The 12500-nt window shown below is 44.5% G+C and overlaps 1 protein-coding gene across 16 annotated transcripts in view; it reads right to left on the bottom strand.

The window, feature by feature from the left end:
* Nucleotides 1-12500, bottom strand: part of LOC147035915 (far upstream element-binding protein 1-like) — a 116764-nt gene that overhangs the window by 6637 nt on the left and 97627 nt on the right. For 9 of the 16 annotated variants that reach the window (XM_085848313.1, XM_085848433.1, XM_085848396.1 and 6 more), the window contains 8 exons: nucleotides 10525-10640; nucleotides 10278-10393; nucleotides 9826-9963; nucleotides 9584-9664; nucleotides 9368-9427; nucleotides 9181-9249; nucleotides 8807-9033; nucleotides 7808-8057 (listed from right to left, as the gene is read on the bottom strand). In XM_085848313.1, coding sequence (XP_085704439.1) covers nucleotides 8028-8057; nucleotides 8807-9033; nucleotides 9181-9249; nucleotides 9368-9427; nucleotides 9584-9664; nucleotides 9826-9963; nucleotides 10278-10393; nucleotides 10525-10640 — 837 coding nt within the window. In that variant the 3' untranslated portion in view covers nucleotides 7808-8027. Of the gene's footprint in view, nucleotides 1-7807; nucleotides 8058-8806; nucleotides 9034-9180; nucleotides 9250-9367; nucleotides 9428-9583; nucleotides 9665-9825; nucleotides 9964-10277; nucleotides 10394-10524; nucleotides 10641-12500 lie in introns of those variants that run through there. The other 7 variants (XM_085848320.1, XM_085848361.1, XM_085848351.1 and 4 more) reach the window with 7 other exon arrangements.

Genomic DNA, 12500 nt, shown 5'->3' with positions numbered 1-12500 from the left:
AAAATCATTAACATTAACATGTTGACTTCATTATGGATCGTCACTTAATTCAATGTGGAAATTTTGAGAGCTGATCCACCCAGTCTGTCACAATGGTGAGTGCACGAGACAAAGGCCAAGCTTTGCCCTAAAAATTTTGAAGGGCTCATGCGCAAAACGTCGATTCGGCCTTTTTCTCTCCCCCACCCTACTCCCATCCCCATGACAGCAGTTGGCATGCAGGTCAAAATCTCATTGAGAAAATGTCATTTTTCCACTGACGCGCAGATCAACCCAAGTCCTTATAAAGCCTCATTTTCCACTGAGCATGGTGAAAGCTGTTAAAGATCAAATATTATAGTCCAGGCAAAGATAAAATAGTCCAGGGACAGCATGGATCGCAAGCTTATTTGTAATACAATAAAAAAAGTTTCTGCCGATGCACCAACACGGAGAAATTAAAAACATATACAGTAAAACCTCACTTGGCCAGACTTCAGATATTCAGAATTTGCATTGAGCAAAGGCAAGAAAAATAAATAAATAAAAACATCTCCCACAGCCAGGCGCAAAAGATACGAGAACGTGCTCAAGAATGCAATAATCGAGTGGCTTCCTCGTAAGCACACACTCGAGCACGATGAAGTGCTCAAATGTGCTCAGCAGTCTTCGGTCAAGTGCTTGAGCGTGCTCAGCAATCTTCCTGTTCTTCACTGAATTAAATTGCATCAATGCTGTTTTTCTTGCGCTCTTCCCATGTGAAGAAATATGCTGAATGAAGTGATCGATAAATCAACGATAACCACACATTATAGGCTTTGGGCACACAGAGGAACGAAAACACAAAGCTTCCGGTTCTGGGTTTGGAGCGTTGGCAGGTCTCCTTCGGGGCTCTCTGCTGACGATCTGAAAGTTGAGTTTCCGGTCATTATCTGTCCCGTTTTAACTGTTTATTTTCTTACCTGCATGCTACTTGTGTTCCTAGTTTGGTTTTGTTTCAAAAATCGTGCTATTTTGTGAGTTTTCATCGACGTTGTCTTACCAAGTGCTTGAGGCCTACCCATCGTTCCCCTCAGTGTACGATAGTCTTTATTTGTATTTTCTCTTCATTACCTTCAATTTCTATCTTCCACACTTTCCCAACGTCCCCAATCTCTCTCAACAAAACACCATTTCTTATCTTAAATTTAAAAAAAAAACTATCTTTCTCCTTGCACACTCAAGTCTCGATCCTTCTTCTTCTACATCACCCTCTTCTTCTTCCTCCTGCCAGCACACCATCTTTATTCCACTGAGCTAACCCTCTCTCGCCATGACCTTCACGATTTCTTCCAATCAACAACCTTCCATTCCCGAATCTTACCTGTTCTTCAAAAATACATCAAAAAATAATAATCTTCCTTGTATCCCTTTGATCTCAACACCTGTAACTATATATATATATATATATATATATATATATATATATATATATATATATATATATATATATATATATATCTCTCTTCCCCCCCATCGACCCAGCAGCTTCACACTGCGTTTACCGTCCAAATTCACAACACACTTCCACGATTTTACTTCAACCTTCCCTTTTCCAAATGTTACACAATCCTTATTTAAAATAAATAATTTCACTTTTGACGATACACCTCCCAGAGCCAAGTGCTTCTCCCAAAACCATGTGATCTGTTTAGACCCAATGCGTTTATCGATTCAATTTCACCATTGACCTCACAATTTTTTCTACAACACTTCCATGACCTAATCTGATGAAAATTCTCTCAAACAATAATAAAAACTATCTCTTATAATGCTTCATCTTCCTCTTTCACACGTGGTAGTCTTTAATGTATCATAATGCACTACTCTTCTACCGTTTAAACAGACTGCTCTCAATTCGACCTCTCCTTCATACCTTGCCTAAAAAATCCATCTGTTACAGCATTTCTTCTCTCAATTCTCTGAATTCGCCTTTATTGCATCCATCAAGAAACGTGTTTAATCGCAACTCTGACCAAAAACTTTTAAAAACCCCAGTTTGCTATGAATGTTCGCTTTCCATCAACCATTCTTTTTTTTCAATTTCAGTGCCAACTCCACCCCTCTCACCCCTCCCTCTCAAAGCAACCATCACACTCTTCTCCCTCCAAGCCTCCGTCTCACCTCTCTCAAGAACTCCCTCCTCACCTTTCTCCCACCATTAACCCCCCCCCCCTCACTCATCCTTCTCAAAGATGACCCCCTCTCTTCCACAAAGCTGCCTCCTTCCACTGCCCTCTCACCAGCATCTCTTCACTCCACCTCCTCAAATGCCTTCTTCCCCCTCTCTTGTCCCCCTTCTCCCCCAGCAACACAGAGCCTTTTCTCCTCCTCATCCGGCCCCTCCCCGAGCTATTCTGCAATCCCCCACACTCTTTCAACAACCCTCCTTACCTCCCCCCCCTTTTCCCTTGACCTACCCTCCCACCCCCTGCACCCAAAGCCTCTTCCCCTCCCTCTTCATTAACAGTGTGGACCTCAAATATCCAGGGCCTTCGCTCAAACCTTTCAGAACTTTCCATACAGGTTGCCACTTACAAACCAGACATAATCTGCCTTACAGAAACTTTCCTCCCCCAAGAAGTGTCTGACTCCCAAGTATCTCTTCCTGGTGACTCCCTCCTTCAGTATGACAGACGTGAGCCTCGTCCTGGTGGAGGAGTTGCTCTCTTCATCAAACACTCTATTCCGCACTCTCCATGCACTGCCCTCACTCCCCCACACCCCCAGGAATACCTCTGGCTATGGCTTCACCTCCACTCCCACCTCATGTACATATGTGTGTTGTACCGTCCACCAAACAGTGATAACTCCATCTACACATGATGATCCGAAAACATGGATCAACTCCTATCTTCTCATCTGAACTCTCTCTCTCTTCCTCATATGTGGCGACTTCAATTGTCATCATTCCAGTTGCCTCAGTGTGGGTACCTCTCTCACCTGTCATGCTTCAGAAAAAGCTTTCAGCGACTCATTAGGACCAACTCAATCGGTCAACTACCCGACCCGGATCTCAACCAATGGTACTCCATCTCTTCTGGATCTGATTTTGACAAATTTCCCTGACAAAGTCTGCTGCTCTTCCTTCGCTACAATCGGTTCTTCTGACCAAGTCCTTGTCAAAGTGGACATCTCTCTGGCTATTATCAGAGAACCACCTCACCGCCGTCAAGTCTGGCATTTCACTCAAGCCGACTGGCAGGGTCTCCAAGCAGCCATCAAACTTGTAGACTGGTCTCCTATCGCGACTTTCTCAAACATCAACTCATCCGGGGAATTCTTTCAAAGAAACTTGCTCTCACTCATGCACAGATTTATCCACTCTCGTCTTCAGTTGTCCTACCCTTCCTCCCGCCCTTGGTTCACTGAATCTTGTGGCGAGGCAGGTGTCCTGAAACAACCTGCATTTGCGTCATGGAAAGCAAACCCAACTGAGGGTAATTTCAGTTCCTTCCATAAAGCTCGGAACAAGTGTGTATCTACCCTCAGAAGAGCCAAGAAAACAACATCTTTCTAAGTTCAAGTCTGAACTTTCAAACCTCTCTCCCTCTTCAAAATCCTGGTGGCATCTAATCAAATCTGTTTCTGGTGTTGTGTGTTCCACCTCCATCCCCTCCCTTACCTCAAATGGCCGCGCTGCTGATACCGCACGTGAAAAGGCTGAATGCCTAAACTCTGTGTTCGCAGCTAAATCTTGTGTCCAAAACCCATTGCTTTCTCTCCCCACTTTATCCAGTCGCACCCAACTGTCCCTGAACTCTGTGTCCTGTTCTCCTGACAAGTTCGAGAGCTTGCTGTCAAACCTCGACTCAGATTCTGTAACCGGTCCAGACGGCATCAACCCACGTGACCGAAAAACCTGCTCTTCTGCTCTTGCTCACCCTCTCTCTGTTCTCGTCACCCTCTCATTTGCTCAAGGTCATCTGCAATCTGCTTGGAAATCAGCAAACATTACTGCCCTGCATAAAAAAGGTGCAAAAACAGATCCCTGCAACTACAGACCAATCAGCCTTCTGCCAATCATCAGCAAGGTTATGGAATCCATCATCGCTTCAGACATTAAATCGTTCCTCTACTCCAATAACCTGATTACCGATCATCAATTTGGTTTCAGACCAGGTCACTCGACCCTGGATATGCTGCTTCTGCTCTCCAAACAATGGAAGGAAGTCCTCAATGCCAGACATGAAATCCGAGCCGTATCCCTGGACATATCACATGCTTTTGACACGGTCTGGCACCTTGTCCAGCTCACCAAACTCTCTTCCTATGGTATGCAAGACCATCTCCACTCATGGCTCGCAGACTTCCTCTCCTGTTGCAGTCAATGTGTAGCCCCAAATGGAGTTCTTTCATCCCCTCTTCCTGTGACGGCTGGAGTTCCTCAGGGTGGCATTCTGGGACCTGTTCTTTTTGTGGTTTTCATCAATGATCTCTCTGACTCACTGGAAATCCTCTATATCTCTTTGCTGATGACTCCACCCTCTGCCGTACCATCGGTCATCCCTCAGACTGGCAAGCAGCAGCTTCTTCGCTCACTGCAGATCTGGGTAAAATCACAAACTGGTCCAACACGTGGAACATGTCTTTCAATCCATACAAATATCACACTCCCGCGATGTCTCTCCGAAAGGACCACGAAGAACAACCCCCCCCCCCCCAATCCACTTTCTCAACAATCCTCTGGAAGAAGTACTTTCTTTCAAGCTTCTGAGTCTCACTATCTGCCATGACCTTTCCTGGGAAAAAAACATTTCAAACCTCACCTCCAAAGCCCGTCGCCGACTGCGAATCCTCCGTCGTGCAAAGTCCTTCCTCGGCCCACCTGAGCTCCTGACCACTTATAAAGCTTTCGCCCGCAGCCTGGAGTACTGCTCTCCCCTTTGGGCTGGTGCTCCTGCCTCCCACCTTTCTCAGCTTCACGCTGTGGAAACAGTCATTTCGGATCATTGGCATCTCCTGTAATGAAGCTGAGTCTCTGGGCCTCTCACTCTCTCACCGCAGGCTGGTCGGTGGTCTTTCTGCCTTCGACCGTCTTCTCTCCAGCGTCGCCCCCCCCCCCTTGCTCCCTCTGTGATTTGTCCCCACCACATTTCCACAGGGCGCTCAAGGTCTGCCAACAACCCCCTTCTGGCAAAACTACCAAAATCACGAATCAGAGCTCACATTCACTCTTTCATTCCTCTTTTTCCCCACTTTGGAATAAACTCCCTCACTCTATTCAATCCCATTCTTTCCTCCAGGCCTCCAAAAGAGCTGTTCACCACCACCTATCATCCCCCATCCAAATCCTCGATCTTTTCTACCCCCGATAATCCACCCAAGCCCACCTCCTTCAAATTCCCTGCTTTCCTTCCTGAAAGTCCCTGTAATGTCCATCTTGTATTCCCCCATGTTCCCCACCCCATCCCTCTCCCTTCCACAGATCTCCTAATGTCTCTGTTCCCCACTGTTTTGTCCTTCCCACCCCTCTTGTCTCATGCCCCCCTTGCTGTGCGTTGTGCGTTTGCTCTCATACGAGCCTCGACAAGGTACAAACAAGCAGTCATAGTCTGGTACTTACGAAATCGTCAACTTGACCTCTGACCTTGTCTAATAAAAGCTGTCTCGCGAGAAGGTAGCGACGCAAACCAGAAGTTTCTCTGATGATTCTGTACCAAACCATCAAAAATCGAATTTTTGACCTCACTGTGACCTTGACCATTGACCGATTTTCAACAAAATCTAATCAGCACTAGCCATCACCCTCCTGAATCACGTGGTGCAATTTGACATTGGTAGCTTCTTCCGTTCTCGAGTTATCGTGCCTACAAACAAACACACAAACAAACAGAGGACGGAAGTCATCAATATACTTACGAAATCGAAAGATTTCGTAAGTAAAAAACAAAAAAGGAAGAAAAAAAGTAAAATAAAATGGGAGTTGGAGTAAAAACGAGACATGTCAGGTCCTGTTTGAAAGTTGCTGAGAGAAGGAAGACGTGAATGAGAAACCACAAAGAACATCGTTGGAGAGAAATCTGCTTCAATTGCGGCTACTTGTAAGGCCACAACAGAAAATTATCAACCTTTGTCATAGCGTCATCAGAACACAGAGCAGCACAGCGGGAAAAGGCAGAGTTGCTCAAAAGGAGGTCAAGGGCACACGAGTCAAAAGCAGCACTGTGCAGCTCATCATCGTAAAACCCAGTGAAGGAGCCTGGAGTATCACGGCACGCAGGTTGATGTGGTCGGTCTGGGTGACGAGTCTCAAGACTGTTGGCTGCATGTTGAATAGGACGTTTTAATCAAGGCAGGACTGAGTGCTCGGCTGTGCCGACAGCCTCATGAAGAAACTCTTTGAACAGATGGAAATGACTCCTCCAACTCTTCAACTGCAGTGTTGCAAACACATCTCCAATTCACACTGCCCATCAATCTTTCGCAAGCTCCAATTGCCAAGTTCACATCTCTTTAGCTCGAAGTCAAAGCGGAAAAAGTTCAGCTTGCAAAAATAAAATAGCAGAAAAAAAAAATCTTCACGTTCAAATCCCACGTTGGTCAAACTCAGCCTTCGTCTTTGGGGAGGTTCGTAACCTTAATTCAATTTCTCACTCGAGTTACACGAGCAAGTGTTTTCACTGTTATTTGCAGGAAACCCCCATATCTGAAACAGGCCAATTCCCATATAATCTGACGGGTAAGGTTTCACTGTACTCTGACAATTTTTTTTTTTTTTTTTAAACCTGACAAAAAAATAAAAATGATTTTCCCTGCAACATGCAAAAGTGGATTGTCAATGATGCCTCTCCCAAAACAGCAGCTGCACCCAATACACAACTTACCTATTTGTCAAAAGCTAGTTATAATTGGGGGGGGGGGGATCTAATGGAGGCTTTCCTATTAGGTGATTGGAGCAAAGATGAGCCATACATTGGGTCAATGAATGGTCTCGTGGTTATATAACAGGAAGGTAGTCCACAAGAGCTGCGCACACAGTGAACCGACCACTGAAGTATCAGAGTGAAATGGCCGACCAGTTTTCGCATTTGTTGGGGCAGCCAGAATGCAACATCGTGCTGCAGTCATGTGAGAAGGCTATCCCGAGCGACGATACAAAATGAAAATCTCATCTTTGCAAAAGTGACAACAAAGCTTACATTTGCAATGATATTCAATTGTAAACATGTGAACAGGTGAAATATTGATCACAGTTACCCAAATGCATGACACGATTGGTGTAGATTTTTTTTTTCCATAATAATAATAATGAGGGGGAGGGGGGTGGGGCTTTAAATCCATTTATTATTCTACGGGGTTTCAGCAGGCTATTGGCCTTGCAAGGCTATTGGTTCTGCAGTATGTCTGGTGTTGGCTTAATGGTTAGGGTGGTGGGCTTGGGATCCGAGGATCCTGAGTTCAAATCCCACTCGGCTGTTGAATTAATATCAGGTGGGGTTGACTGCCTGTCATCCTTCCGAGATTGGCAAAATGAGTGCCAGCTTGCTGGTATGCTGTGTCGGAGTGGCGAATGCCCAGGATTGTGTCCAATAGCCAAGGAGACTGCTTTGGCAGCAACAACGCTCTGCACAGAGTCTGATCCAAATGGATGGATGGATGGATGGATGATGGGTCTAGTGGTCGTCATGGTGCCCCAAAAAGTGCAAACCAGTCGGCCGATCAACTTGGTTTATCTGGGAAAGTGGAGGGCAGGCCACTGTGTCGGTGCCTTCGGAAATCTTATAACCGTCAAAACAGCCAAGAGACCGTTTGGTGGTCCATTGTAAAGCTCGTCTTCGCTCCATAGTGAAAAGGAAGTTTGCATTTATTAAAAAGTAAAACGAAAAACTCACAGTCTTTTACACAATTAATTCACTTTCAATTTTGCACCAGAAAATATTACTTTTCAATTGCAAAATCAACAAAAGAAACTTCAATCCAAAATTGAATAGTTGGAAAAAGCAATAGGCCCCCAAACTTGAAACTTCTTGATCACAAACTGTTTGTCGCACCGTTTTGAGGCTCCATCAGCATGTCTGCATTCTTATAGCCAGCACCTGTGTTAAATCAAAGGTAACATGCCACCATTCGCTGTTTCGATCTTCATCAGCACAATTGTACAAGGAACCGTTATTATGCAAAGCACCGTTCTCAGATTAATTTTTTTGTTAAACGCCTGAAAAATAAAATATATTTTGGGTTGGGTCATTAAATGGAAAATTAATTTTAACTTAATGGGAGAGGGAGGGGGAGGGGTTAGGATAGAAGCCCAACATTAATGCTCCCAGGGCTCCGATTAACAGGAAACTTCACAAAAACGCAAGCGACTATGCCATTGTAAGGCATCACATGCACCAATTTCACCTCAATAACCAACTTTTGAGAATCCAATGAGAATTACCAAGAAGCTTGCACTACAGATGCCCTTCGATTAACCAACACAAATCTTGATAGAGAGGGAGTGAGAGAGAGAGAGAGAGAGAGAGCCAACAGATTCAACTACGAACTACAAATAATAAGAATAAGAATAAGAATAAGAATAAGAATAAGAAGAAGAAGAAGAAGAAGAAGAAGAAGAAGAAGAAGAAGAAGAAGAATAACATGCACTACTTCAGAAAAGAATGTGTGAAATGCAACACAAGACAAAACAGAAACAGCAAAGACACAAAAGCACACAGAAATATACAAAAACAAAAATAGCACCTACCAGTAGCAGGAACCTGTTTACAGACACAAAGGGGGACATGTGTGCACGAGTGGAAAGCACACGGTGTGCAGAACAAGGTGCGGCCTGACAAATTCGTACCGGCGGTGGAGCCTGCCCTGGGGGCGGCGGTTGCTGAGTGGCGGGAGAAGCTGGGGCTCCGCCCCCCGGAGCGGGTGGGCCTCCCGGCCCTGGAAGAACACCTGGGGGTCCAGCAGGAGGCTGGGATTGTCCGTAATAGGCCGCCTGCTGTCGATAGTATTCGGCCCAAGCAGCAGAGTAATCAGGCTGGCCGGGCGGTGCACCGGCGGTCGTTTGGGCGGTTTGAGCTGAAACAAAGACTAAGCGGTTAGAATGTGATGGGAGCAGCTTTGTTAAAAACATGCTTTTAATGTTTCGCAAGGAATGCATTGTGTTTGTGAACATTTTCATTCAACGATACAAAGAATAAAGAAGAATATGATGCGGTTACTTACACTCACCCTGCTTCTTGTAATACTCTTCCCAAGCCTTTGTGTAGTCTGGTTGTGTTCCAGGCTGCTGACCTGTGGAACGGGCACATGGCGTCGATTTGCATAAAAGATTATCGAAAATGGAAAAAAAATACGGCACCCACATTTCCTGGCTCCCAACACCAGGAAAACACCACCGAGTGAAACACACCAGCCAAGTTGGATTGCAGCTCCACACCTGAGGGCAGACTTGCAGTAGGTGCGCACATGCCTACACGCCGGGGGAGGGGAAAAGGCGCGAATCTAAAGTATTAAAATTCGATCGAGCATGAAGAACAAATATAACCAAAATGCCAAACCAAAGAAAAATCTTGCATGACAAACTTGCATCACATACAGATGCAATTCGTGCTATGACGATACGTACCTATCTTTTTATAATACTCCTCCCATGCTTTCGTGTAATCAGGCTGAGCATTAGCTGGAGCAGGCTGGGGCTGTTCAGGAGCTAGAGGAAATGAAAATGCAAAGTCAGAAAGAAAAAAAAAAGAAAAAGAAAAAGGTGTGTTCAAACTACTCTAATAAAAATGCAAGTAAGAACAATATTAGACCATGATCAAGACAGACAACCAACTATTAGCAACAAACAAGTTGAACAATGGGCTCCACCTGGGCCTGGAGGCTGGGCAGTTGTGGCAGGTGGTGCGGGTGAAGTCTGTGGTGGGGCAGGCTGTGGTGTTGGTTGTTGATAATACTGGGCATAATAAGCTGCCCATGCAGCTGCATTAGCATCCACTGCTGCCTTACCTGTGAACAAATAGAAATGCTACAAAATCGGGCCAGCTGAGCAGAATAAATCCCCCTAATCAACAGGGCATTGAGCTTGCACAAATTGTTCAACCATTGCACAAAATGCTCCAGCTCACGATACGTTATGAAGTAAGCTCGTCTGTACATCTGAAAAGCCTCAATCTTGTACAATCAATCACTGAAAATGCGACAGAAGTTAAAGTGTCTCCTTGAGCAATGAATCAAAAGACCAAATAAGCATAAATGGACAGAATGGCTTAAAAAATTTTTTTTTTTTTAAAGCCAATACAAAAGCCATTCCCAAATCTTACTTGGATCTTGAGGACCAGGTGGCTGCCAAGGCTGGTATGGTGGGCCCCAACCTTGTCCCCCAGGATAAGGTTGAGGTGGTGGTGGTGGGCCGCTGATGGCAGTGGTCATGGTTGGCCGACGGGGAAACAAAAATAAGCAAGATGAGCCGAATAAAAGTTCTCCAAATAAACTTACTAATTAAAGAGAATAAAAGTGTGTGCAAGAGAACGAACCGAGGTTGTTATCTACACTATTGCATGGACTCACTGCTGAGGAGGACCGTGTGGGCCAGGAGGTCCATGTGGTCCAGGAGGGCCAGGATATGGACCAGGGTGATGAAATGGGCCTGGGCCACCAGGAGGACCTGGTGGACCGGGAGGTCCCTGCAGAGAGAAAGCAATAATCATGGTTTCCTCAAACCATTCACGCTAATCAACTTGTCAGGACTCCACGATACCCATCTCCAGCATCTAAAAGGTTGTATTGCTTCTATTCAAATGTTACAAATTAAAAACAGAAATATACTCTCCACCATAAAAGAACAAACACGTGATTGTTACCTCCACCACCGAAGGTGGAAGGAGGTTATGTTTTCACCAGTTGTTTGTTATCTCCATTTGTGGGTTTCAGAAGGTGAGAGAAAGTTCTCCCAGAACTCAAAATGTCCACCTCCTATTTGGAGAAGGATTATGATTTATGAACCAAACTGTGAAACTTCGTTTTCATAACCTCGTTCCAAGGGCTCTTTTCAGAATCTTCACTGAACCTCTGACAACCTCCACTTGTAACTCGTTTGTAGTGACATTCCCTGGAATGATTTTTTAATACTCAGTAAGGGTTTTCTTTATCATCCCTGTAGCTCCGACTATCACTGGTATCATTTCAGCTTTCTTCAATTTCCAAGTGCTCTTCACCTCATTTTTCAGATCCTGGTGTTTGGACTAAATGCTGCAGAAATCAGGAAAATGACCAAAATCATTGGGAACTGAAACCTGGATCAACAATGCTGACTTTTCCTTTTTGTGGTTGAGCACCTTGTCCAGACGCAGTGATTTGTTTGCAATGTCCACACTTGATGGGATCATCTTGTCATACGTGAGCATTATATGATCATTTTCAAGGATCGGATTTGGTTTGTGCTTCCATGATTGTTCTGGGACCGGGATGTTGAAATATTTACGAATGTCCCAGTGAATTACTCCACACTGTCATGTCTTTCTGTGTCCAGCTGTTCTGACATGAGTTTTTTTCCATCCCAAAAGGAAGTGACTGGTACTTTGTTTCTCCCCTGCAAATCCTGCATTTGTCCAATCTCACCATTTTCTTTAAAACATTGGTGCAGTCCCTGGTCTTGGGCATTGATGATGACTCGTTCTCCGTCCAAACTAATTTGACCACTTAGCTATTCCAGAGCCTTCCTTGTCTATCCCTATCCTGCCAAGCTCTTTTTTTATCTTCCTGCTCTTTTGTCATTCTCCCATTTGTTAGAGTGCATCTGCTGACATTTATTTTTGTAGATTTCCTTTTTTTGCCCTCGCCAGAGGAGACGGTCCGTTTGCTGACAGACAGACGGGCAGATAAACAGACACAAATGCACAGAACTTCAATGTTTTTCTCCGTAACCGCTTATCGATCGGATTGAGACAAAATTTTCACCATCGGAAAGATTACTCATGCAGAACATTTTATTGATAATGACGTCATAGGTCATGTGGTAGGTTAGCCATGATGAAAAATAATGGAAAACTTTGGACGTCTGCATCTCTGAAACTGCACCAAGGAAAAAATTGAAACTTGGGACATTGTAAGTACTCATCATGGGAATAAGAGGGATTTTTTTTTTCATGACCCATAGGTGCCTTCATTATGATGTCATAACTGCATATGTAGAACGGTACATCCAATCAGTATGAAAATATGTGAGGGTCATCTTGGGATAAAAGGGTCCACAGAAAAAAAATTGATGAGGTCATCGGTCACACGATTTGGCAGCCGTAATGTTTTTTTTTTTTTTGTTAAACCTTCAAAAAGCCAGAAGTTTGGAATCCCATCCGGGCCTGAGCATTTGAAGTTTGGCGCTTTTGCGAGAGGTTTTCTAATTTTCTCTTCATAAATTATCATTGGGTGGATTTCATGCAGATGTTGCTTTATATTTTCCAAGTGTTGCACCTGCCTGTCTTTTTGTTTGTGTGCAGGATATCTCAAAAAGTTGTGGATGAATTTGGACGAAACTTGGTGGACAC

This window comes from Eptatretus burgeri, chromosome 1, assembly GCF_056783735.1.
Source record: "Eptatretus burgeri isolate ZD-2024b chromosome 1, Ebu_testis_v1, whole genome shotgun sequence".
Classification (NCBI taxonomy): domain Eukaryota; kingdom Metazoa; phylum Chordata; class Myxini; order Myxiniformes; family Myxinidae; genus Eptatretus; species Eptatretus burgeri.
The sequence above is the reverse complement of the archived record's forward strand: the minus strand, read 5'-3'. Positions and strand labels throughout refer to the sequence as shown.